Below are 27,929 nucleotides of genomic sequence, written 5' to 3'. Positions count from 1 at the left end.
TCACGATTTGTTGACATTTCTCAATAATAGACATTTGACTAGCGCTCAGTGCTAAGTGTAATTCTAGTGGAATTTAACTTGTTTGAAGTCTTTTCGTCAGAATTTACCATCACACCTGAGAGAAATGTTGATATTCCAGACACTTTTGTCTCCTTTCCACTGTCACTCTGCCTTTACAATGTCAGTATAAAAGAAGTAATAGCTAGATGCTAGCTAAATAATTAGCTCTTGTCTTTAACTAGTCCATATTTCCCAGTTGCCAGGCAAGAGATCACATGAAAACACAAATTTACGACTTCCATTTGAATGTACAATATATATCCTACCTGCTTTGCATGGTTTTTCCTTAATTACTAAATCAACTGACCAACTTTTTCATTAATTTAGTTACGCTCCTGCATGACGGTGTTACCGGTGATAGAAGAGATGAAAGACAGAGATGTATATTTTAAGCTGATCAGTATTTGTCTAATATTCCCTGCTGCTTCTCTTTCAGATGGGCTCCTATGACCTCATGCCATTAGATGACATGAAAACGTTTAAGGGCAAAAACCCCTCTCGCTATTCTTATTTGGTTGAGGGCCATGAAAACCCTTACTTCAGTACAGCAGATGAACAAACGCCATCCTGAATGGAGAGAAGAGGAGATGAGAGGAGACTGGTTAATAAGTAGGACACTTGTGAAATGTAGGAGATGACGAAGAGGGGTGTAGTTTTTTTTTTTTTTAACAAATCCAATTGAGACTTTTTTGGACTCTTTCATACTCATTGGTCCATTTTATTCTCTGTTCAGGAAAATTCTGTTCTTTTTTCTTTTTTTTTTTTTTTAAAATGTATATCAGTTCCTCCTTCCAATCTGTTTTTATGTAAAACTGTAAAAAATGTCTTTGTAACAGATGGCTTTGAGCCCTTTAACATTTTGCTAGCATTGACCTTACAGCTGCTTTCCAGAAGTCTTAACCCTCACATTATGTTCACTAATTAGCAATTAATATCTCTTTGACCCAGGTCATGTCCTTAGATTCCAGTATACACTATACTGTATGTGGACCCATCACACCCATATGTGCTTGTTGTTGGAGTTAGTCCCCACTTTGCTGTTATAATAACCTCCACTCTTCTGGGAAGGCTTTCCACTAGATTTTGGAGTGTGGCTGTGGGGATTTTTGCACATTCTATGTTCCAGTTCATCTCAAAGGTGTTCAGTGGGGTTGAGGTCAGGGCTCTGTGCAGGACACTTGAGTTCTTCCATTCTAACCTTGGCAAACCATGTCATGTTGGAACAGGTTTGGGCTCGACCCTTTTGTTCTAGTGAAGGAAAATCTTAATGCTAGAGCAAACAAAGACATCCTATAAGATTGTGTGCTTCCAACATTTTGACAATAGTTTGGAGAAGGTTCACATATGGGTGTGAAGTTCAGGTGTCCACATACTTTTGGTCATGTAGTGTATGACATCTTGATTATAATAGTTAGCTATAGAAACAAAATTGATGCTGATAAACAAACAAAATCTCTTTCCGCATCTGGGAATCCTCTTGATATGTGTGTGTGTGTGTGTGTGTGTGTGTGTTTGCAGGTGGGGCTATAAATCAGAGCAGTGACGGCTACTCATGATATGAGAGGTCTAAAAAAAAAAAAAAAATCAATAACTCTGCATTACTATTATGAAACCTCTGAGTCCAATTCAAGTGGAATTAAATTAATTAGCTCCAGTGAACATTAAATCTGTTCAACTATAGTCTACAGTCTGGGCTAGAAAGAAATCAGCCCAGCCTCTACTTATAACCATTGGTGGTGGTGTTCTTGGTTCCAAAAACATATAAAACAAACAATTTTAAGCAATTTATTAACGGAAAATGAGACAACACTAAAAATGTAACCTTATATTTGTGTATTTTTTTTCTTGAAATAGAGGGATGATGTTTGTACAGTGCATTGCAAAAGTATTCACTCCCCTTGAACATTTCCACATTTTGGAAATGGGATTTAAAGATGTGATTGCATAAGTATTCACCCCCGTTCATGTAAAACCTCTAAATTCGTTCTGCAAGCAGTTGCCATCAGAAGTCACATAATTAGTTGAGAGTTTTTTAGAGAACATACCTAAAGAAAACAGTAACATGACCTTCTGGGAATCAGGGTTTGGTTATTAAAAAAAATCCCACAGAGACACATTAAATCCATTATTATTTATGGAAAGAATATGCCAACATAACTATGAGGAGACTGTCCACCAAAAGTCAGTGATTGGGTAAAGACTTAGATTTTTTGTAGATTCTCAGCCCTGAATATTTGCAATATAAACATTTTGGAAAGAAAAAAAAAAAGATTTGTAATGCTCATTAGAGAAATTAAGGCATGCACAAACAGTTTGACTAATTTTCCCCATTTAGGACTATTTTAAATATACACAGAATATAAGTGTTAATGTTGAAGGTAAGGGACAGTGAGACATGAAGGACACATGATTTGACCCTGACATTCACAGTTCAGCTATTATAACATTAAAGACTACTAACACACAGTGCACCAAAGATGGTGCTTTGCATTATTACGGTTTGGTTGGAACCATGCATATAAACATACATTTGAATAACTCCTTATACATGGTGTGCGTTTGATTTTATTTATTTTCATGATCTTTATTACGTTATTGTGATTGTGTCACTCTGATGCAGTGGGGTGAATCGACTTCTCCCACCTCATTGGTGTGATCGTTACCATTTACCAATTTTAATATTATCTTAAACAACAGCAAGAGATGTCCACTGGGAGGGAAAAACTGCTTCAGAAATAGTAAAAACGTCAAGGTGGCTGAAGAGAGAGAGGCTTTAGATCAAAATTTTTGTTTTTCTGAATGTTGGAATCCCACTCACTACAACATTTAATCATTGTTGCACTGTAACTGTTTTATTGTTTTCATTTCATCTTTTTGTCTCACTTTTGCACTTTTTTTTTTTGCACACATTTTAGGATGCTATAATTAGGGCTTCACAACATGGAAAGAATATTGCATCACAATAATTAATAGTTATTAAAGGTTGTGATGAAGACTATTAAATGATATATTGCGTAGCCTTAGTTATAAGTGAATGTTTAAGAAGGGCTGGAGCTCTTTGTTCAAGGGCTCGTGATTCATTTCTCCAAAGGGACTTGTTTATGTGCACACTGGTATGAATTTCTGGTATTTGTTTCTGTACTCCTCTCAGTGCTCCTTTACACGTAGGAACTTTATGCACAGATAAGCATTTATTGCAGTGGCAGTGCCAATAATGAGTAATTTATTTAGACATACATATATCATTTTCTTTTATTCAAATGTCTACAAATGTGTTGTTTTCTAAATGTAAATCTTTTTTGTAAATCGTTTTTGTAAATTGATGTTCCAAATTAAATATGCAAAAGACAAATAAATTTATTTAGATAACTGGAGTTGTACATTCTCTCTCACTGTATATTCTACACAAACTCAAAATTCTCAAACACTCAGACATTCCAATACACAAGTTAGAGAAATTAGAGAATTTAGAGAGAATTTTACAGCACAATCTAAGCTGTTATTTTTCTTCAGAAGAGAAATTTCTCTCTTTATCCATCAGTATCCATCAGTCCTATAATCAGATATCGAGTTGTTCTCCTAGTTATGTAATAGTGTCCAACAGGCTGGGCATTTTTCCTCTTTGCTTTCATCTTAAATATAAGACATTGCATTGGGTTTCCCCAATTCCAGTCCTGCAGTCAGATTACACAAAATAAGATCTTACAAGTTCAAGATACAGAAGGAAATCCAATCTTAAATTAATGAGATGTATATGCACACACACACAGTACTGTGCAAAAGTCTTAGGCACCCTATTTTTTTTAGTATAAACTTTGTTATAGATTTTTTGTTATGACTTCTACATTATTGATTCAGTACAAAAACATTTTAGATTCCAAACATTAGTTTTCCAGCACAACATTAAATGTTACAGAAAAGTGTGTGTGTGTCAGTAAAGAAAGCAGCAGATTACATAAGAGACACTTTTCAGATAAAAAAAACATAATGAAGGCTGCTGGGTTTCGCTGCAGAAATAAGAAGCGAGTCGACAGTCAAAGTCTCCAGAAGAACTGTGGCTGCTTCTGCAAGATGCTCAGTAACACTTACAGCTCATTTCCTTACAAAACTGCACACACTGTACCTGAGACTACTATTTTTTTTTTTTAAAGCGAAGGATCGTCACACCAAATATTGACTTTGTTTCATGTATTGCTGTTTACTGCTCTTTATAGTATTTTTTTTAAATGTAGAAACATTTAGTTCCATTATTTTTGAAGGCATCTTTTCTCTACAGCATTTCTTTGCATGCGCCTAAGACTTTTGCACAGTACTGTATATTATCCCACAACACCTTATAGTTATGAAAAGTTATGAAATGCTTAATTAGCCAAAAATCAATTGTAATGTTTTGTTAAAGTTGTCAGATGTAAACTGAACACCTCATCAAATAACATGACACCTAAAAATAATGTAAGCTATAGCTAAGATATAGCTAAGATATAAGATTTAGCTAGGGTTATAAAATGGAAAAAGTCTGTTAAATTAAGCAATAAAGGACAAAAGGGCATGCTGTTACAGGAAAATAATCAAAGACAGGGTGATGTGATGCGGCCCGACATGAAGAAGAGTTACTGTTACCTTCCCGAAAGTATTTATTTTCCTATAACAGCATGTCCTGAAGTGTTTTATTCCTCTGACACTACAGCATTTTGCCAACACTAACGATTTATATTTATTAAAGAATGACACACTGTATTTTTTTATCTGTTTATAGTTACATTTAATTTCATGGAACGTCCGTGTTATCACTTACTATAAACAGTCCTTTCCCTCACTATTGTCTGGTGTTTTTCAATGTTCAGAAGAGCCTTATAACCTTTTTAACTAGTCAGTTAATTAAGTCGGAAAGTGATAGGATTGTAAAGGTTTGCTGCAGCTGTTTATTTAACATTATGTTAGATTTTCCAGTTCAGCTAAACACTGTGAATGAGCCCGATTAAAAGAAATAAATAATAATCATTTAAAAAATAGGTTCATTTTTTAAATGAGGCATTTGGGCCTTTAGGCTTAAGTCTTACTAATCCAGGCATGGAATTATAACACAAACTACTGCACGCGCACACACACACACACGCACACACACACACACACACACACATCAGGCCATATATCTTCCTGTGCAGTAAATCATCCAGGCGGTTTGGAGAAGTGATTTCAGTCTTGGTCTTGGCGTCCAGCCCAGTAATAAATGCACTCATATGCAGTGTAAGAAGCATTCCTTTAACGTGTATGTGGTTTTTTCTGCAAAACAGGAGTATAAAATTCAGATCCCAAGTCTCTGAGTCAGCTCTCCTGAGCTCTGGTTTTGTCTAAGTGGGTAATGTTGCTGCCTCACAGCTCCAGGGTCCCCAGGACCATCCTCAGATCAGGTTACTGTCTGTGCAGAGATTTGCATGTTCTCATCCCCATGTCGATGTGGGCTTCCTCTGGGTTCCCCACTGTCCTTCCCACCTCACACCAACATGCAGGTATGACGCATTAACCAACAAAACTGACTGTGAGTCAGCAGACTATGCAGCAGTACTCATGATTCAGCTAGACAGGTGAGAACAATGAGGTTCTCCAGGGTCCTGTTAGAAAACATGCACAGTGCTATTAGCATGCATTACAGCTGTTTTAGACATCATTCATTTATATATTCAGCTTCAGAAGCCAGAGGAAACCCACACAGACACGGGGAGAACATGTAAAACTCCGAGCTCAGGATCTGCGAGATGACAACACTACCAGCTGCAAAAATAAATAGTATTTTTAAAGACTCAGATAATAATCAGTTAATTATGTTTGGGTCTTGCAGATATTGAAAGATAGTTATCTTTTACACAGGGTTCTTTTTTCTGTATTTCTGTAGTACTTTTCTCTATTTTGTGTCTTAAGAGGTATAAAAACCCATCGAACCCAGTTTTGGAGAAAATATTGGAGGTGGGCTGAATAATGATGGGCGTTTGCTTGATAAATCTCTCTTTTCTCTGTCCCTCTGTCCCTCCCTCTGTGTGTGTGTGTGTGTGTGTGTTCACAGGTGGTAAGTCTAGTGTAAATCTTTCTCACAGAGACAGGGGGCGAATCAGGGTTAACAGATGCCGCCTGTGAATCAATTAGACAGAAGCCCATAATAACCTTCATGACCCTGAGTGAACTCTACACTAATTAATGAGGGACACACAGCGTAAATCTCACACCAGGCCACTTCATCATGACTCCCACACACACACCACAGTGCAGTATTCTCCATGCCCATGAACAGAAATGTGTACAGACATTTTGTTTAGACTCACAGGTTGCTACTCCAGTTCTGCTCTATTAACATATGGATGTGTCAGTGTGTTTCCTGATTCAATTCAATTTGATTTGTATAGCACTTAACAATAGACGTTTTCACAAAGCAGCTTTACAGAAATCCGGATGTAGGTCCCTAATGAGGAGTCAGAAGCGACAGTAGTGAGGAAAGATGTTATCATTCCTCATGCCTCATTCTAATGAGCAGGCCGGTGGAAAGGAAACAATTTCCTGAGATGACATGAGCAAGAAACCTTCTTGAGACACCAGACTCTAAAGGGAAACTGTCCTCTTCTGGGTGACACCAGATAGTGGGATTCTAAATCATTACAGTACACAGGTGTAGAAGACAAACAGGACAGTGTGTTGAAAGGACAGTTCTCTATCTACTGCATGTGCAGTGATTATCGAAGTCTATACAGACTGTAATGTCACTGTTTCTGAGTACTAAGAAACAAAAAAGAAAAAGAAAAAAATGTGTTTACTGAAAACTTACTTATAAAAGAAGTCAAGGGCAAGTGTTGGGGAACCAATAAACATTTATCTGAAATCTTCACCTTTTCTTAATCCTCTATGGATCTGTGTCATTTAGAAATGCCACAAAGAAAACCAGGTAGTTTTATCGTTTAAAAATTTGCCTTTCACTTTTATGAGGTCACATGGACACTTTTTATCCAATCCAAAATTTTAAGTAAACTCTTTGGTTACCATGGCAACCTGTACCAGAATTGCTAGATTTGGACAAACAATGGACAAACAATGGATTTAGTCAATTTGTCTGCATTCTTGCTTCCACTTGTTGATGTATTTGAAATGAGTGGCTAACTAGCTAGCTAGCTACTATCTAGAATAAGAAGTGTTATGCTAACACATGAGTTGCTAGCTCATTACTACTAGCAAGGAAAACAATAGCCTTTTCTGCTCAAGTGGTCAAAACATCAATCACCTACCTTTTTCTTTTTTTTTAAGAACTATAGCAACTCAGAGGATCACGATTATTCTCCTGAGCTCAAACCTTACACCATGCTATGTAGCCTAATGATCATTTTTCAGGTGTTGAGTAAGTTCTCACTAACAGGCCTAAAAGGGCCCAGAAACAGCCCTGTGGTAGCAATATAACTCAAACAACTTAAAATAACCGTTTTAGCTTTTGGTTTGTGGATACGATAAACCCAGAATTGCTTTTTACTGTGTACTCCATAGGAAAAAGTTCGGTAACAGTTTTTGTCATGTCTGTCTCATATTAGGACCCTTATTTTTAGTGCAATAGTAGTAGTTTTAAACACCCTTACATGTGCATACGTGCATTTGGAGTGAAGAGGTTTTTCTTTTATTTCCACACTACAGAGAAATATGTAAAAATTCTTGCCTGTGGTTATCACATATACACTGCAGATGCTGTTGAAAAACACTGGAGTCAAAAAACACCAGTGTATTCCTGTTTAGATCCTGTTGGTGCCAGTCCTGAGCAGATCCCGTGAACCATACAACCAGAACCTTTGGCACTGGATTGGTGGCCAATATAAAAAGCACAGTTCCAGTTTTGTGAAATGGAAAAAGGCCCAAAGATGGCACATACACACACACGCACACACACAGGAAGTGAGGTGAGCACTGGACCATTGGAGATTGGGGGATGGGAGATGAGGGGAGTGGCTTCTTTCTTCCTCCCTCTGAGTGCATGGGCTTTCAGTACTGATGAAGTGAATGCAATTATCTATGAAATAAAACGCCATAGTGACTGATGGAGAGAGAGTGTGTGTATATGTGTGGGTGGGTGAGAGCGAGACAGGGATGGATGGAGTCAAATGGACGTATCAGTGTTGACTAACGACACAGCAGCCCTCCATCTGTTACTACACCCACCTGCTACTCAAATGCTTAGACGAAAGAGAGAGAGAGACAGAGAGAGAGAGAGAGCATTATGAATCAATGGGAGAGGGAGGAGAGAAATGGGAGGGAGTGTGTCTGTGAGTGTGTGTTGGTGAGACAGAGGAAGAGAGAGAGAGAGAGAGAGAAAGAGGAGGGAGGAGGAGGAAAAGCGGCAGGGAGGCAGCAGCAGCAGACGGATAGTGAAAGGATAACCGAGAGGAACGACAGATCCAGATCCTGAGCGAGAAGCAGACAGACGTAAAGGGAGGGATACAGGTAGGATAGCTCTCTCTCTTTTAAATACAAAAAATACAAAGAAGGAGATGGCACCATATCATCCATGGCATGTGTGTGTAATTTATACATATATATATATATATATATATATATATATATATATATATATATATATATATATATATACACACACACACACACACACACACACACACATATATATATACATATACATGTATACATATATATATATATATATGTGTGTGTTTGTGTGTGTGTGTAAACACACACACAAAGGTTGTGTGTGTGTGTGTGTTTGCCTGTGTCTTGCCTGCTATTAGTGCATCTCAGGGACCTTTATTTCCTCTACCAACAGAGCAGAGCAGCACTGCAGACTGACTGCAGAAAAACAGACCAAGAGAGAGAGAGACAAAGGGATCCTCCTTTACCGAGAGGCAGACATGAGACAATGTTTTGAGGGGCGTGTGTTTATCTCAGCGTGTATGTGTGTGTGTGAGAGATAGATAGATAGAGAGAGAGAGAGAGAGAGAGAGAGAGAGACACACACACACAGGGACCACATGTCAGTGCAAGCGAGCTGCAGGGAGTGTAATGGGCTGATGGTCTTTAGCAGTTGTAGGCACACAGCGTCCTGAGTGTGTGAGGGTGTGTGAGATTTTATGTGTGATATTATGTGTCTTGAGGTTCATATGGAATATTTAAAAAAAATGATATATACTGTATTATTATATATTATTATATAGCCTTAATCTTTAGACCAATACAGACAGTATGGATGAGATGAAGCACTCAGACAACGAACAGAAGAATGATGATGAAGTGAATGTGAATCCGGCTGCTCGAGGCTGTACCTCAGGCATGATATAGACCAGAACTTATAGTTCATCTTCTTTAGGCATAATGTAAAAATACCACACAAATATTATTATATTGGATTTTAACTGCATCATTTTTTTGCTCAGGTTCCAACCTTGGGGTTAGGGTTAGGGTTAGGGTTAGGGTTAGGGCTAACCCTAACCCTAACCCTAACCTTTTTGCTCAGAGTTATGCCGGAATTTTCCTAAAACTCTGTGGTCTTGATTATGAATTTTATTTTATTTTTTTTTACATTTTTTTTGCTGATGATTAAGAGTCAAGCACATAACTGCTGTTAATGACTTAATTATCTTTTCTGTTGAATTTATGCCGCTCATAATATACATGCAGCAGAAGTATACTAACGCACTGACACCTGATAAACAACAGCCATTTATTAATATTGAACATTTATTCACTCACTGTAATAGTAACACTTGTACACCTGCTCATTTATGCTAATCCTTTCAGCCAATGTAGCAACAGCACAATACATAAAATCATGCAGATACAGGTGAAGAACCTAATGACAGATGAACGCTGAAAAAATATTGCCTGGTCTTTTTCCAATATACAACTGTCCGGGTTTGGTGAGCCTGTGCCCACTGGAGCCTCAAATTCCAGTTCAACGTTGGATGTGTTGTGCATTCTGGGATGCTTTTCTGTTTACCACGGTTGTAAAGAGCGCTTATTTGTGTTACTGTCACCTTCCTGTCAGCTTGAGCCAGTCTGCCGTTTCTCCTCTGACCTCTGTATCAAGAACAGTTCTGCCAACAGTTCTTTGTTTCAACAGTTTTTCACACCATTCTTTATTATTTTTTTCCTTATATGTAGAAAAGTTAATTTGAATATGAAAGGAAGCTGGATGTGAAAAAGGCATTTCAACCAACATTGTTTAATTTTGCTTCATACCCAGATTATCTATATGCATATTAATCCCAAGTATGCATCAATAGTGAAGTGACTTGTGGCCAAGTATGGTGACCCATACTAGGAATTGTATGAGTGAGAATAGCAAACAAGAGGACATGCTGTGTCCCTATTTTCTGATTAAAAAAAAATCTAGCTCTCTTACGTTAGCACTACATTTTCTCCAAATCCATGGAGAAGAAACTGGTGGGACAAAAGTCCATTGTGGCCACTGTTTGATTGACTGAGTGAGTTACATGCCAGGTCCTTGAGTTGCCTTATCTCTAAAATGAAATATTGCTAAAAATCTTTTGTAACACAAGACATCCATACACAGCTCAGATTTATAGTCTGGTAGTTGAAGTCTGCCTTGAAATCACCCACACAAACGATGTATAAGGAATTATTTGATTAGACACTGCATCATAATTTAATAGTTGACTCCATATCTCATTAACTTGGTAAAGCTCCAGAACAGACCGTATTTGATTTACTCCATTATCCAATCAAACATGATTCTATACTTATGGTTTTTCACTAGGAAGAGCAGAAGAGCAGAACGTGGGGCAGCTCATTGTGCCAAGTTCACTTTTACCCAGTAGAATTCCATTCAGGTCATACATTTAAAGTTTGAAAGGATGGACTGCATGAGAAAAAAAAAGGGCTTTGGAAGCAGTGTTGCTAACGCTCTTCAGGGGAAAGTAATGCATGCTCAAAAACTAGTAGAAGTCACCAGATGACAATCTAGACTAATTTGCATCAAAATATTTTATGAGAAGAAGGAAGTTCTTCTAAAGACACAAAGAATAAAAAAGAACAGAATAGAATAAAGTTGAACTTGTTTCTGAAAGAAGACGTCTTTGGTCATGACACCACAAGCAAACTATTTACGTTTAATATTATAAATCACAAACAGTAATTTGTTAAATAAAGAGAGCAGACAAAAAGAAAGCAGTGGTAGTGAGAAGTTGGGAAATAGATGTGAAATAAATGGTTAGGGATGGAATAACTCGCTTTTTATTACTTGTAAAGATATATAGAAATAGAGTTGATAGAGAATAGATTAAGTGAGAACAATGGTAATCAGTGATTGGTCGTCGTGAACAATGGTGATCAGTGATTGATCATTGGGAACAATGGTGATTGGTCGTTGAGAACAATGGTGATCAGTGATTGGTCCTTGAGAACAATGGTGATCAGTGATTGGTCATTGAGAACAACTGTTATCAGTGATTGGTCCTTGAGAACAATGGTGATCAGTGATTGGTCATTGAGAACAACTGTTATCAGTGATTGGTCATTGAGAACAATGGTGATCAGTCATTGGTCATTGAGAACAATGGTGATCAGTGATTGGTCATTGAGAACAACGGTTATCAGTGATTGGTCATTGAGAACAATGGTGATCAGTGATTGGTCATTGAGAACAATGGTGAACAGTGATTGGTCACTGAGTAATTTCAACACTGCCAGTGTGCCACTTGTCTGTCAAATGAGTAAGTGAGTATAGAATGAACAGCTAAAAGAAACCAAACTTTACTCACCCAGAATGATGCACATGATGTGAAAGATAACTGACACAACTGTTTGTGCCTCATTTCTGACTCATCCAATCCGGCTTATCCTCCCATTACACTATTATCATTATCATTGTGTATTACTAATACCATGAAAATGACTGGCTACTTTATGACTAGTGTTTGTAACATTCCTAAGTACTTACTTGTTTGTGGTCAGTTGGTGGAAAATTGTGAATTTGCACATTCAACATGGGAAGAAGAAAACATGATTCCCTCGTTGTTTAAGTTGTTTAAATTGTTAAAGTTGTAAGAAAACAGTTATTTGTTATGCTAGCTACCACATGGCTATTGAATCTTTCACAGTTAAAGGCAAAAGACATGGTGACAGTGAAAACTAGTTAAAAACCATCTGTAATTTTAAACATTTGCGACAGATATGTTGATAAATTGTGTTTGTTGGAAACTTTGGAAATTAGCTAATAAATCTGTTCAGTGACTGAGGCTAATAATTTAACTAAGTGAAGGCATGGTCAGAGTAACAACAAAACAAAAGCATCAGGAATATCCACATGTGCCTTAGGTTTTGTGTTCTTAATTACTATGAAAAGACTAAAATTTCACTATAATGACACTTAGCCTCAACCAGTAACTATATTGCAAAAAGGTCAACACAGCACGATAACTTGTGAACTCAGAGCTAACCACACAACACTGTGTAAATGTAGCATTAGCTCTGCAGCACTTGCTTGTATAACTCAATAACAACTTTAGGTAAGCAGAATGTTTTCTGAACAGTCTGGTTTTAGGAACGTTTGATTTCAAGAACATTTAATCTCTCAAGTTTTCTGGGTGTTCTGAGAATATTCATATATAACATATAGTCATGTTCCTACAACATTACCACAACATCTTTAGCTGTAGAAATATTAACGCTAACATTTCTTTAATGTCTGTTTTTTTCTAACTGGGAACATTGTCTAATAACTTTGAGAAGCAAAGTTACCTTTATTACAGCAATAGTTTTTAGAATGTTGCAGAAAAATTATTTCTAGAAGGGTCTAAGCCTAATTTACTGAGACCCTGTTAAATACTTTTGTTTTAATAATGATCTCTGCTAGATGGTCAGTTTCTCTTACTGCTAAATGCTTTGATGGTTTTTTAATTGTATTGGATAAATATATGTTGTTTTCTGTGGTTCATACATTTACTTCTAAGAGATACATGTGCATCATGACTTATTGAAATCTACTGATGCTATGCAGAACAGGCTTGTGTTAAAACCACAAAACAGTTTGCACAGAAACACAGCAGGCCTCTGCATCAGCCTCAACAATGCAATATGCAGTATAAATTCTCTACTGCATCCCATTATCCCAGCAAATTATCATCCCATCCCAGCAAAGTATCATCCCATTATCCCAGCAAAACTTCATCCCATTATCCCAGCAAAATATCATCCCATTATCCCAGCAAAATATGATGCTGATAGATAGTGTCTGAACAACATATGGATTGTAATGATTCAAGAAAGGGCTGTATGATTTTGACAGAAATGATCACATTATAGGAAAACTCCACCCTTAAACACATTAAATGTATTATATTGAAATATTTGAGATGTGGTTAATAATTCTGATGCTAATTTGTTGGTTGATGCTGTATTTTCATTTTTTTTTCATGTAAGAAGTTAGCAGTTGTGTCACTCATACGTCACAGAGGATATTGCTAGCTAATTTTTCACCTTTTTCACTCACCATTTTCTAGCAGTGTTCAGGATTAATGAGAAATCCAACACAGAAGTAGTGGAGACATTGGTGCAGACTCAGAGATCCAGGATGCAATGCAACTATGTACAGCACAGTTTGGCAGAGACTCGGTTCAGCTTGTTTGTGATCTCTGAGATGACGAGCGAGATGGTGTTGATGGCAGGTGAAGCTTTGAGCAGAGTGTACATATGAGGAAGTGAGAGAGCTGGATAGACTAAAAGATTAAAGCCCCGCTGCATCACTCTCTTTAGCTAGAGTTGAAGTGAGGCCTAAATCCCACTGGCGCCACTATCAGCATTCCAAAATAAATCATGGACATCACTGAAGATCACATGTTAGTTATAACAATTAATATTCAAGTCATTCATGGTGGAATGACTTTATGGTGGAATGCATTTTTCCTTTATTGTTGTGCCATGTAACAGTCTAACCCAGGGATTGGCCTCATCTGAGATCACAGTGCATGGATTTATTGCAGGAGCCACAAAATGCCCAGCATTTTCACAGCAGCAAACATATTATCCTGCTTTAGCATGCTGTACTGCATCTTAGCCTAAACTAGATCTGAAAGACAATGAAAGTGAAGGAATTGAAATCATAAAGATCAGAAAAAAGTCTAACAGGCTAAGTCTTAGTCTAAGAATGGAGAAAATGTCTTATAGGAAGTGTTATAACTAAAAGAGTCTTTGCTGGGATGATAATTTGCACATCACCGTTACGCTATGAGAGACTAAGTGTACAATAGGCAGGTTTCCATGTGTGGGATTTTGTGCAAAAAATGTTTTAGCTCTTTGTCGATTAAGGCAAATGGAAACTGCATTGCGATTATCAGTAAAGGTGGAGAGTACTTAAGTAAATGTACTTCACTGCTAAAGTATATTTTTTAGAAACAAACAAAAAACCCTACCTTCCAGGTACATAGTACAAATCTACGAATTTATCAAACATAAAGACTCATTGCCTTCCTGCAAATCCAATTAACTGCGCTGTTGTGCAAACACTGCCTATTATGCCTTCACCATAAAATCCATCCATCCGTTTTCTGTACTGCTTATCCTACATAGGTTCATGGGGTAACCTGGAGCCTATTCCAGGGGATTCGGGGCACAAGGCGGGGGACACCCTGGATGGGGTGCCTGGGGGCGGGGGACCTGGATGGGGTGCCAACCCATTGCAGGGCACAGTCACACACACACTAGACACTTTGGAAATGCCCATGCAGCCTATAATGCATGTCTTTGGACTGGGGGAGGAAACCCCCAAAGAGTATGCAAGCTCCCTGTACACAAGGTAGAGGCGGGAGTTGAACCCCCAACCCTGGAGGTGCGAGGCAACAGTGCTAACCACTGAGCCACCATGCCCCCTTCACCATGGCTTTTAAATTATAAGTCCCTGTTACTGTGATAACTGTTATGATACCTTGTTAGAACGCATTAACATAAACCTGTGACTTGCAGCTGGAACTACTGTAAGAGCTGCTGTTATAGAAAATTAATCAACACCTTCTGATCAATCAGATTATCTGGCAGATGCACCACATGATCTAATCCTAATAACACACAAAGTGTAATCATAGATAAGGCAAAGTTTTCTGTAAGGAAACTCTCAACATTTATAGGAGGAGTCTCCAGTGTCGGTGCTTTGTAACAGTTAGTAAGTTAATTCTGACATGGGAAAGGCTTCAGGTTAGATGACTTGGGGCTTTATGGTTTCTTGGTAACATGAAAAGTGTTTTTGGTTTGTTTTATTAACTTCAAGCTATAAAAAAAGAGAGACCGTGAGTAAATGGCTGTTTAGGGTTAACAGGAAATGGCTTGTCTCTCTGATGTTCCACAATATTAAAAGGAACGATAAATTGATACTTCTTTTAAGGAAGGGTAGAAATGCATGAAGTCTTGCATATTTCATATTGTATACGTCTTGCATAATACGTTTTAAAAGCTGTCAGTAGTCAAACTGACAAACAAGCAAAAACAAAAAAAAATCTTTTTATAATCGCATCATGACAATCATCAAAATCTTGAGATGGCTAAATATTCCCACTCCTGTTTGCACACACACACACACACACACACATGGCTTAAACAAGCTATGTGTATTCCATGCCTTCTGAATACTTGGTATAAGTGATCCCACGAGGTGATGATATCACTATAAGGACTCTGGGACTGGGAATGATGTCATCACCCACTGAGAGATGAAGGAGTGGAGAACGAATACGATGACACACATTTCAACTTCGCTTTATGTGCATTAAGCTCAGTTTAATGGTTGCCTGAAGCCTGTCCTTGAACTCACCGAGCATGAGTTTGACACAGTGAGTTAGCAGTTACAGTTAATACTTATTAGATTGTCTTTGGAAGAAAATGGAGCTGGCCTGCGTAAAGGAGTGATGGAGAGCTAATATGTCCAGGTTGATTAAATTGTAGGCACTGGCTATGGTCTGTGCAGCAAATGTGTGTGTGTGTGTGTGTGTGTGTATGTTGAGTGCCTCTCTGTCTGTCTTTACGCACAGCATATGTATATATGTGCTCCTATAAGGAAGGAAGCTACCATCTTTTCCTCTCCTCTCCCATCATCCTCCATATGAGTATTAATATTTATACAGTCTGCTTGGACCAGACGCTGGAGATAATAAGCAGGCAGATGAGACACTACTGTAATAATAGATACTTCCTTACAACAGGTTTTATGCTGTAATACTCCGCTGGGAACATGTGTGCGAATGTAAGAGCGGTGTCAGTGGTGAGGTACTGCTTGTGTGTGTTAGGGGTTTGGACAGTCTTGTGTGTTAAATAATAAAAATATAAAATAATGCTTCATCCCTTCATTTGTTTACTGTTTGGCATTTTAATTTTTTTTCCCCTCTAATCATGTACAGTATACTGTATATAGGCCATAACTCCAGTAAGAAGCAGCAGCTCGTGACTGCAGATATTGTTGAGGCAGGAAGGCATTAGTAACAACATAGCCTCAAAGAAAAATGAGCCGAGGCTCTATCACACTTAACTCATTCTATAGTCTACTATCTTGTGAATTTTTAGAGTAACCCCATTATAGGCAGTTGAGAGTTGACAACACACCTTCATCCAGCATAGTCTAGCAACTCATTTTGAGCGGTTTTAGACATACCTTTGTTCAGCTATGTTTGATACAGCAAGTGTGTTTGCCAGGTTTCAGCAAAATCTCCAGCCCAACTACATCACCAAAACCATACAACAGACTTAAACCTAGCGCCTAAAATCTGGGCATTGGAGAACACTGAAGACACATTTTTTATTCATTTTCTCAGCTTATGTGTAAACAAGTTCTCTGTCATGCACATGGACATTATCCACTCCGTAATCCACCTTTCCCTCTCCGAATATATTTTTGCAATATATCTTACAATAGAAACGGTTCTGTACATCATAGACACACCGTCTGCACTTACACTTTGCCTTTGTTTGTGGAAATGAATTTGATTTCTGATTATTTGATATAAAACATGGATGCCGCGGTATAGTTTAACTAAACTTTAAACTAGCCTAGTTTGGCAATCCTGTCATTAACTGTCCTGTCTGCTTCACCTCCTCGACTGAATATGTTCAAAACTCGAGCATGGGGCAGCATGATTTCTGCCCCAGTGGGCTTCTATTAAATCGTTGTTCACTGAGAAGAGGTTATTAGTAGATTATTATTAGAAGTGAATTTAAAATGTATGGGGTTGTGAATGAGGGTTTTATGAAGATTAGCATTTGTTGAAAAGGGTGGGGCTCTGCGTCACCTGCTCCTATGGATGAGCCGCCACTGGTAATAAAGCTTCTGAAAGTTAGCTATCACACATTGGGTGAGACAACCTTATTTAATGATGTGCTGTAAGTCAGTCAAACAAAAATGAAATCTGCAATTCTGAATTATTATGACAAATACAATGCAGAAACAATACTAATAATTAAAAAATACATCACTCTTCCTGTGGCATTTTTTATGGTTTACTGGTTTTATGGTTTACTGAACACATAAACATCATTCTTCTTAAACAATGTACAGCTCATTAGTACACGTCCTTTTATCCTTTACGAATGTACAACTTTGACGGAAGCATCCTGTGATTCACATGCAGACCACACACACACACACACTCACACACACAAAGTAAATATGATCAGCCTAAATGACAGTATTGATCTGTGTCTGCTAGTCTGCTAACTGCAGTTACATTCAGAGACAGATGTTTGTGGTTAAAAGACAGAAGGAAAGAGAATACACTTGTGTGCTCTCTCTCTCTCACACACACACACACACACACACACAGAGGCCCGATTAGAAGAGGCATTTTCACTGATTGACAAGAAACCATGTGATATTCTGGTCAGAACAAAAGGCATGGTGTTTAGGAGTTATGTTTGGGACAGGGCTCCGTCCACATCACACCCCAAACCATTACACTGGTCTTTTTGCTCCAAAATGTCTTTTTCACTTGAAGAATACTGAGGACTTTCATTATATCACTGAGCTAGCCTTGCAGCTCCAGTGCAAAAGTGAAAAAAAAAAATACTGGAAAGACAAAACAAAAGAACTGTGTTTTAGCAAGTGAAAATCTCTTGAATATGAGCAAAAGTATTTAATATTTTTTTAGTATGAGATTGTTATAAATGAAATCTAAAGTTATTCGATGCTTTAACTCATTTCAAGTTTTAGGTTTTCTTATTCTAGTGGCAGATAATTTAGCTTTTTTTCTAGAAATAAATGGTTATAATAAGAAAAAAATAATTATATATAAAAAAATTATATGAGGGAAAAAAAAGATCTGCCAATAGACAAAGAGTATTTTAAAAATGAGTAAAAATGTCTAGAAATAGGTTTAATAATTCTATATTTGATTTATTGTAATCTTATGATAAGAATACTAGATACATTTGAGTATATTCTAGATATATTCACTTGCTAAGATGTCATTTTTCGCAGTGCAAGTTAGGCTGACTGATTAGCTTTGGTGTAAGAAATTTTGTAAATTTCATTTTGGCTGATATACAGTATTTCTGAAGTGAATGTGTGTGTGTGTGTGTGTGTCATGTGTCACCTGCAATGGATAGTCCTGCTTTGTACTCATCTTTTCTGGTGTTGGCTTTGGCTCCATCACGACGCTGAATGGGATACATGGTTATAGACAAGGAATGAATAACTCTTCATTATAAAACTTGTATTTTTATAATGTATTTTAAACTCTGTATTTGTTTCTCACTTTCTCTCTTTCTACTTCAGGTTACATTCTGATAGTTGATCCATGATAGAAGCCATGCCGGTCCTCTCAGCAGGTGCAGGTAAAAAAAAAAAAAAACAGCAACATACACAATTATGATCCAATTCGTCAATAAGACGTCCTCAGCAGTGCATACAAAACAGTTGTTACTGCACGTGTGACATGTCAGATCAAGGGTTCTCCAATTTTTTGCAGCCAGGCAGGTATTTAACTGTAAAATAAATTCCCTCTTATTCCAATGTTTCAAATACTAGGCTTATTATTTAAACATGTACAATTATATTTTGGCTATTTATTGGAGCTGCAGTACGTTTTACTCCTGAACTTTAACATTATTTATAGGTTGTTTTTGAGTTATTGAGGTTTGGATTAAAATCCATTCAGTTCAACCAACCAACTTTCATAATGGTGTGTTGTGATTTCCACCACTGTAAATAAAAAATAAAAATCACGGAGTCTCTGGCTATCACAGCCCCCTCTTTGAGAACCACTGATATGGACTACTGTGCTTGTACACACACACACACTCACACACACACACACACTAATCTGCTTTTATCTCTTAATGTCCCATGTTCAGGGCTGCACGAGACGCTGGCCCTGCTCACCTCTCAGCTGCGTCCTGATGCCAATCACAAAGAGGACATGGTCTTCCTCAGAGACGTCTTCAGTGAGAGGAGCCTGACTTACCTCATGAAGGTGTGTGTGTGTGTGTGTGTGTGTGTGGGAGAATTATGTGAAACATATGAGTTCCTGGTGCTACAATGTAATCAATTACACTGTAATGTAGTGTAATGTAGTGTAGTGTAACATAGTGTAGTGTAGTGTAGTGTAACGTAGTGCAGTGTAGTGTAATGTAGCGCAGTGTAGTGTAGTGCAGTGTAGTGTAACACAGTGTAGTGTAGTGCAGTGTAGTGTAACATAGTGTAGTGTAGTGTAGTGTAGTGTAATGTACTGCAGTGTAGTGTAACGTAGTGTAGTGTAGAGCAGTGTAGTGTAGTGCAGTGTAGTGTAACGTAGTGTAGTGTAGTGCAGTGTAGTGTAGTGTAATGTAGTGTGGTGAAGTGTAGTGTAGTGCAGTGTAGTGTAATGTAGTGTAACGCAGTGTAGTGCAGTGTAGTGTAGTGTAATGTAGTGTGGTGAAGTGTAGTGTAGTGCAGTGTAGTGTAATGTAGTGTAACGCAGTGTAGTGCAGTGTAGTGTAATGTAGCGCAGTGTAGTGTAACGTAGTGTAGTGTAGTGCAGTGTAGTGTAGTGTAACATAGTGTAGTGTAGTGTAGTGTAGTGTAATGTAGTGCAGTGTAGTGTAACGTAGTGTAGTGTAGAGCAGTGTAGTGTAGTGTAGTGTAGTGTAGTGTAATATAATGTGGTGAAGTGTAGTGTAGTGCAGTGTAGTGTAACGTAGTGTAGTGTAGTGCAGTGCAGTGTAGTGTAGTGTAATGTAGTGTAGTGTAGTGTAACATAGTGTAGTGTAGTGTAGTGTAGTGTAATGTAGCACAGTGTAGTGTAACGTAGTGTAGTGTAGTGCAGTGTAGTGTAACGTAGTGTAGTGTAGTGTAATGTAGTGTGGTGAAGTGTAGTGTAGTGCAGTGTAGTGTAATGTAGTGTAACGCAGTGTAGTGCAGTGTATTGTAATGTAGTATAATGTAGTGTAGTGCAGTGTAATGTAGTGCAGTGTGATGCAGTGTAGTGTAATGTAGTGTAGTGTAGTGTAGTGTAACGTCGTGTAATGTAGTGTAACGTAGTGTAATGTAGTGTAATGTAGTGTAGTGTATGGTTTTACTCCTTCTGGCTTGTGTTTATGTGTGTGAGGGTCCTGATGTTATGTAACAGAAGCTATTAGGCCAGCGTTTATTCCTGACTCTGTGTGTGTGTGTGTGTGTGTGTGCGTGTGTGACCATAGATCCACGAGAAGCTGCGTCAGTATGAAAGGCAGAGCCCCACGCCGGTGCTCCACAGTGCCTCTTCTCTCGCTGAAGATGTACGAGCACACCACACACAGTCCCTTCTTCACCCCGGCAGCACTGAGTGCATGGATTAGATTTACAGCACTTTAGACGTGAAAACTTTTCACTGTAATTCAGTCTGAGATCAGTCACTCACCTGTAATGGATATAACAGAATTTAACAGGATCTGTCTGCAGGCAATGTGCTTTTTTTCAGTCCATATACATGGACGTCTTCAAGTGGAAGGAAGGATGTCATTGGATTTCATTTAAGTGCATCATATTTCACATATTGTGTTAGCCACCTAGCTAAAATGAAAGAATTTTTCTGAGAAACTTTTTAAACCACCGTACTTTAGCTATGGTACCTTAGCTAATATTTACTAAGGAAATCAGCTAGCTAACTTTATTGGCTCTACGTACGAGTTAACTATGGTTACTCTTGCAACTTTTTAAAGAATTAAATAAATAAGGATATGTACACATATATTGCATTGCTAATCCTAGAAAAGGGTTTGGTTATAAATATAACTAATAATGCTAGTTAGCTAACAAGAGAAAATGTGACAGGATTTCTGAGGGAATTTCATACATTTCAATATTCATACATTTCACTTTTTTTTTTTTTACTAACTGGCTAACATGAGATAGACTTTTATTTATTTAATTCTTTTTCATTCTTTGCTAGCTTTGTAGCTAACCTGGGCAGATTTCTGAAAGTTTTATGAGTTGTAAGTCATATTCATAAATTAATGAATTTATGAATATTTCGCAAGCCAGCTAGTAGACATGACAGAATTACTGAAAGAATTTTCGTATCATATCATGTTCATGAAAGTTCATAGACTTTACTGGTTTTGCTAGCTAGCTAACATGAGAAAATTTGACAGGATTTCTGAGTTGATTTTATATTGAAAGGGATTTAGTTAAAAATAGATTTTGTTAAGATAGATGTATCTGATTTCTTCCTTTTATGCTTGGCAGGTTGCTGAGGAGCTGCAGAGTGGCCCCATGAGTGTCGAGGAGAAAGAGCTGCTCCACTTGCTGACATCACCTCACTTACGGGTATACACACATCTTCTAGTCTTCATATTAAATCTAAAGCACAGACACTGTGCATAGCTGCAGTAGTGTAGCTGGAGTAGTGTGTAGCTGCAGTAGCGTAGCTACAGTTGTGGGTAGCTGCAGTAGTGTAGCTAAAGTAGTGTGTAGCTGCAGTAGCGTAGCTACAGTTGTGGGTAGCTGCAGTAGTGTAGCTAAAGTAGTGTGTAGCTGCAGTAGCGTAGCTACAGTAGTGTGTAGCTGCAGTAGTGTAGCTAAAGTAGTGTGTAGCTGCAGTAGCGTAGCTACAGTAGTGTGTAGCTGCAGTAGTGTAGCTAAAGTAGTGTGTAGCTGCAGTAGCGTAGCTACAGTATTGTGTAGCTGCAGTAGTGTAGCGCTGCAGTTGGGTAGCTGCAGTAGTGTGTAGCTGCAGTAGCGTAGCTACAGTTGTGAGTAGCTGCAGTAGTGTATAGCTGCAGTAGTGTAGCGCTGCAGTTGGGTAGCTGCAGTAGTGTGTAGCTGCAGTAGCGTAGCTACAGTAGTGTGTAGCTGCAGTAGTGTAGCTAAAGTAGTGTGTAGCTGCAGTAGCGTAGCTACAGTATTGTGTAGCTGCAGTAGTGTAGCGCTGCAGTTGGGTAGCTGCAGTAGTGTGTAGCTGCAGTAGCGTAGCTACAGTTGTGGGTAGCTGCAGTAGTGTATAGCTGCAGTAGTGTAGCGCTGCAGTTGGGTAGCTGCAGTAGTGTGTAGCTGCAGTAGCGTAGCTACAGTAGTGTGTAGCTGCAGTAGTGTAGCTAAAGTAGTGTGTAGCTGCAGTAGCGTAGCTACAGTATTGTGTAGCTGCAGTAGTGTAGCGCTGCAGTTGGGTAGCTGCAGTAGTGTGTAGCTGCAGTAGCGTAGCTACAGTTGTGGGTAGCTGCAGTAGTGTATAGCTGCAGTAGTGTAGCGCTGCAGTTGGGTAGCTGCAGTAGTGTGTAGCTGCAGTAGTGTGTAGCTGCAGTAGCGTAGCTACAGTAGTGTGTAGCTGCAGTAGTGTAGCGCTGCAGTTGGGTAGCTGCAGTAGTGTGTAGCTGCAGTAGTGTGTAGCTGCAGTAGCGTAGCTACAGTAGTGTATAGCTGCAGTAGTGTAGCGCTGCAGTTGGGTAGCTGCAGTAGTGTGTAGCTGCAGTAGTGTGTAGCTGCAGTAGTGTATAGCTGCAGTAGTGTGTAGCTGCAGTAGTGTAGCGCTGCAGTTGGGTAGCTGCAGTAGTGTGTAGCTGCAGTAGTGTGTAGCTGCAGTAGCGTAGCTGCAGTAGTGTATAGCTGCAGTAGTGTAGCGCTGCAGTTGGGTAGCTGCAGTAGTGTGTAGCTGCAGTAGCGTAGCTACAGTAGTGTGTAGCTGCAGTAGTGTAGCTAAAGTAGTGTGTAGCTGCAGTAGCGTAGCTACAGTATTGTGTAGCTGCAGTAGTGTAGCGCTGCAGTTGGGTAGCTGCAGTAGTGTGTAGCTGCAGTAGCGTAGCTACAGTTGTGGGTAGCTGCAGTAGTGTATAGCTGCAGTAGTGTAGCGCTGCAGTTGGGTAGCTGCAGTAGTGTGTAGCTGCAGTAGTGTGTAGCTGCAGTAGCGTAGCTACAGTAGTGTGTAGCTGCAGTAGTGTAGCGCTGCAGTTGGGTAGCTGCAGTAGTGTGTAGCTGCAGTAGTGTGTAGCTGCAGTAGTGTGTAGCTGCAGTAGCGTAGCTACAGTAGTGTATAGCTGCAGTAGTGTAGCGCTGCAGTTGGGTAGCTGCAGTAGTGTGTAGCTGCAGTAGTGTGTAGCTGCAGTAGTGTATAGCTGCAGTAGTGTGTAGCTGCAGTAGTGTAGCGCTGCAGTTGGGTAGCTGCAGTAGTGTGTAGCTGCAGTAGTGTGTAGCTGCAGTAGCGTAGCTGCAGTAGTGTATAGCTGCAGTAGTGTAGCGCTGCAGTTGGGTAGCTGCAGTAGTGTGTAGCTGCAGTAGCGTAGCTACAGTTGTGGGTAGCTGCAGTAGTGTATAGCTGCAGTAGTGTAGCGCTGCAGTTGGGTAGCTGCAGTAGTGTGTAGCTGCAGTAGTGTGTAGCTGCAGTAGCGTAGCTACAGTAGTGTGTAGCTGCAGTAGTGTAGCGCTGCAGTTGGGTAGCTGCAGTAGAGTATAGCTGCAGTAGCGTAGCTACAGTTGTGGGTAGCTGCAGTAGTGTATAGCTGCAGTAGTGTATAGCTGCAGTAGTGTAGCGCTGCAGTTGGGTAGCTGCAGTAGTGTGTAGCTGCAGTAGTGTGTAGCTGCAGTAGTGTATAGCTGCAGTAGTGTGTAGCTGCAGTAGCGTAGCTACAGTATTGTGTAGCTGCAGTAGTGTAGCTGCAGTAGTGTATAGCTGCAGTTGTGTGTAGCTGCAGTAGTGTAGCTACAGTAGTGTATAGCTGCAGTTGTGTAGCTGCAGTAGTGTAGCTGCAGTAGTGTGTAGCTGCAGTTGGGTAGCTGCAGTAGTGTATAGCTGCAGTTGTGTAGCTGCAGTAGCGTAGCTACAGTATTGTGTAGCTGCAGTAGTGTAGCTGCAGTAGTGTGTAGCTGCAGTAGTGTGTAGCTGCAGTAGCATAGCTACAGTAGTGGGTAGCTGCAGTAGTGTAGCTAAAGTAGTGTGTAGCTGCAGTTGGGTAGCTGCAGTAGTGTATAGCTGCAGTTGTGTAGCTGCAGTAGCGTAGCTACAGTATTGTGTAGCTGCAGTAGCGTAGCTACAGTATTGTGTAGCTGCAGTAGTGTAGCTGCAGTAGTGTATAGCTGCAGTAGTGTAGCTGCAGTTGTGGGTAGCTGCAGTTGTGTAGTTGCAGTAGTGTAGCTGCAGTAGTGTATAGCTGCAGTAGTGTATAGCTGCAGTAGTGTAGCTGCAGTAGTGTGTAGCTGCAGTAGCGTATAGCTGCAGTAGTGTAGCTGCAGTAGTGTAGCTGCAGTAGTGTGTAGCTGCAGTAGCGTATAGCTGCAGTAGTGTAGCTGCAGTAGTGTGTAGCTGCAGTAGCGTAGCTGCAGTAGCGTATAGCTGCAGTAGTGTAGCTGCAGTTGTGTAGCTGCAGTAGTGTAGCTGCAGTAGTGTATAGCTGCAGTAGTGTAGCTGCAGTTGTGTAGCTGCAGTAGTGTAGCTGCAGTAGTGTAGCTGCAGTTGTGTAGCTGCAGTAGTGTGTAGCTGCAGTAGTGTATAGCTGCAGTAGTGTAGCTGCAGTTGTGTAGCTGCAGTAGTGTAGCTGCAGTAGTGTAGCTGCAGTCGTGTAGCTGCAGTAGTGTGTAGCTGCAGTTGGGTAACTGCAGTAGTGTAGCTGCAGTAGTGTAGCTGCAGTTGTGTAGCTGCAGTAGTGTAGCTGCAGTAGTGTGTAGCTGCAGTTGGGTAGCTGCAGTAGTGTATAGCTGCAGTTGTGTAGCTGCAGTAGCGTAGCTACAGTATTGTGTAGCTGCAGTAGTGTAGCTGCAGTAGTGTGTAGCTGCAGTAGTGTGTAGCTGCAGTAGCATAGCTACAGTAGTGGGTAGCTGCAGTAGTGTAGCTAAAGTAGTGTGTAGCTGCAGTTGGGTAGCTGCAGTAGTGTATAGCTGCAGTTGTGTAGCTGCAGTAGCGTAGCTACAGTATTGTGTAGCTGCAGTAGTGTAGCTGCAGTAGTGGGTAGCTGCAGTAGTGTAGCTGCAGTAGTGTGTAGCTGCAGTAGCGTAGCTACAGTATTGTGTAGCTGCAGTAGCGTAGCTACAGTATTGTGTAGCTGCAGTAGTGTAGCTGCAGTAGCGTAGCTGCAGTAGTGTATAGCTGCAGTAGTGTATAGCTGCAGTAGTGTAGCTGCAGTTGTGGGTAGCTGCAGTAGTGTGTAGCTGCAGTTGTGTAGCTGCAGTAGTGTAGCTGCAGTAGTGTATAGCTGCAGTAGTGTATAGCTGCAGTAGTGTAGCTGCAGTAGTGTGTAGCTGCAGTAGCGTATAGCTGCAGTAGTGTAGCTGCAGTAGTGTAGCTGCAGTAGTGTGTAGCTGCAGTAGCGTATAGCTGCAGTAGTGTAGCTGCAGTAGTGTGTAGCTGCAGTAGCGTAGCTGCAGTAGCGTATAGCTGCAGTAGTGTAGCTGCAGTTGTGTAGCTGCAGTAGTGTAGCTGCAGTAGTGTATAGCTGCAGTAGTGTAGCTGCAGTTGTGTAGCTGCAGTAGTGTAGCTGCAGTAGTGTAGCTGCAGTTGTGTAGCTGCAGTAGTGTGTAGCTGCAGTAGTGTATAGCTGCAGTAGTGTAGCTGCAGTTGTGTAGCTGCAGTAGTGTAGCTGCAGTAGTGTAGCTGCAGTCGTGTGTAGCTGCAGTTGGGTAGCTGCAGTAGTGTAGCTGCAGTAGTGTAGCTGCAGTTGTGTAGCTGCAGTAGTGTAGCTGCAGTAGTGTAGCTGCAGTAGTGTATAGCTGCAGTAGTCGGGGCCCAGTGACAGAAAAGCATTTCAGTGTAAGAGAAAAAGTGATGTAAGTGATACTGTCCTTACTAGACTTACTTAACTCTTTAACATGATCATTGTGTCAGGATGCAGACTCTGTAAAAAAGACAGCAACTCAATAATAGTTTTAATCTCTCTCAAGGCGCTATTGTCCGTTCACGACACAGTGGCGCAGAAGAACTTTGACCCCGTGCTGCCTCCGCTTCCTGATGACTTTGATGACGAGCTGGAGGAAGAGTCGGTCAAGATTGTACGTCTGGTCAAGAACAAAGAGCCGCTGGTGAGGAAAGGAAAGAGGAGGAATGAAAAAGAGAGAACAGAGATCCTGAGAATATCATTTATTATTATTTTTATACCATACAGGAATGATAAAGCCAGCAGAAATTTATGAATCTCAAATCTGTCAGCGTTTTAAAGGTTCAGCTAGACTAAGCATCAAGGTTCTCTGTAATATGCTGCTGGGCTTCTGCAGCGTTGAGTTTTTTTTTATGTTTTAATGTAAAGTATAAAACGTCACAATGATATATAAGGTATTAGAATGCAAGGCAAATTTGAAATTCAAAATACTTGGGAGGGGGGCTTTTGGATCATCAGTCATATCCTTTTAATTTATTTTTAATGTTTATAACTAGTATACTATTTAATATGTATTTAAATTGAAACATTATGCAACGTGTTACGTTCATTAGTATGTTCCAATTAGCAACAATACATTGAATATTTTATATACAGTATATCAGTGCCTCTTAAAGTGTGTGTGTTTGTGTGTGTGTGTGTGTGTTGGGGTGGGGGGTGTCCATGAAGCATAGGCAGGGGGCTTGTAATTTTTTTTTTTTATTCAGTGTCAGTGGTGGAAATCACAACCCACTATTACCAAACCTGTATATAATTATTCATTTCTTATAGTTAAGTCAAAAACATGTTGTCTGTAGCTAATGTTAGTGGAAAATCCAGGAATAAAAAAAACTCCATTATTTAGCTCATCAATAGTATTTATATGTATTTATATTTATACTAGTATTTATATAATTGGATTATGTATGGAATTATATTATTAATTATATTATATTATTAATTATATGTATGGAATTTTATTTATGGAATAAATCTGTGCTGAGATGGTCTATGAAATTTATTTATTTTATTTTATAGGGTCTCTGTCTGCAAAAAGTTTGAGAACCATTGTAATAAATAATAGTGTTTCTAATCTATTCTTTGTCTGGCTCTGTGTGCGTGCATGTGTGTGTGTGTGTGTGTGTGTGTGTCCTCTCAGGGGGCCACCATTCGGCGTGATGAGTCTACAGGAGCCGTCATTGTAGCACGCATTATGAAAGGTGGAGCTGCTGACAGGAGCGGTGAGTGACACTTCAATCAAAGTCTATGCTAATTCAGCTTATAAATTTTGCAGCAGTTTGTTGGATTTCTGGTTCTTCTGACTGATTTCAAATTGCCCCAAGGCTTTCTCGTGTTTGTAGAGTGTAGAGTGGTGTGATGGTAGATGTTTTTTTTTATAGTTATGTCTTCTTTGATTGCATTAAAGTCCCATTTTTACATTTAAACACAATAACAGTTGAGATGCTGATACTGAAATCCCAAATGTTAGATACAGTGTGAGAAATGAGAGCTACCGTTTACTAGCAAAGTGTACTAGTTATACTATAATTAACTAGCTGGCTAGCATTGGGCTTCAGTCTTCAGCACACGAGGCCAGTAAATGGAAG

At 39.5% G+C, this 27,929-nt stretch overlaps 2 protein-coding genes across 6 annotated transcripts in view; both read left to right on the top strand.

The window, feature by feature from the left end:
• The window catches only part of si:ch211-198m17.1 (mucin-5AC), a 31,962-nt gene extending 29,599 nt beyond the window's left edge, over positions 1-2,363 (top strand). For 3 of the 4 annotated variants that reach the window (XM_026916300.3, XM_026916299.3, XM_026916298.3), the window contains one exon: positions 497-2,363. In XM_026916300.3, coding sequence (XP_026772101.3) covers positions 497-631 — 135 coding nt within the window. In that variant the 3' untranslated portion in view covers positions 632-2,363. The remainder of the gene's footprint in view (positions 1-496) is intronic. The other variant, XM_034309903.2, reaches the window with a different exon arrangement.
• A 6,023-nt stretch (positions 2,364-8,386) lies between these two features.
• Positions 8,387-27,929, top strand: part of mpp3a (MAGUK p55 scaffold protein 3a) — a 37,154-nt gene continuing 17,611 nt past the window's right edge. For both annotated transcript variants that reach the window (XM_026916724.3, XM_026916725.3), the window contains exons 1-7: positions 8,387-8,526; positions 18,806-18,864; positions 19,384-19,502; positions 20,707-20,784; positions 21,734-21,814; positions 26,351-26,488; positions 27,482-27,563. In XM_026916724.3, the coding sequence (XP_026772525.1) occupies positions 18,828-18,864; positions 19,384-19,502; positions 20,707-20,784; positions 21,734-21,814; positions 26,351-26,488; positions 27,482-27,563 (535 nt within the window). In that variant the 5' untranslated portion in view covers positions 8,387-8,526; positions 18,806-18,827. The remainder of the gene's footprint in view (positions 8,527-18,805; positions 18,865-19,383; positions 19,503-20,706; positions 20,785-21,733; positions 21,815-26,350; positions 26,489-27,481; positions 27,564-27,929) is intronic.

The sequence above is a fragment of the Pangasianodon hypophthalmus genome, chromosome 13 (genome assembly GCF_027358585.1).
Source record: "Pangasianodon hypophthalmus isolate fPanHyp1 chromosome 13, fPanHyp1.pri, whole genome shotgun sequence".
Classification (NCBI taxonomy): domain Eukaryota; kingdom Metazoa; phylum Chordata; class Actinopteri; order Siluriformes; family Pangasiidae; genus Pangasianodon; species Pangasianodon hypophthalmus.
This window is presented reverse-complemented; position numbering and strand designations above follow the sequence as displayed.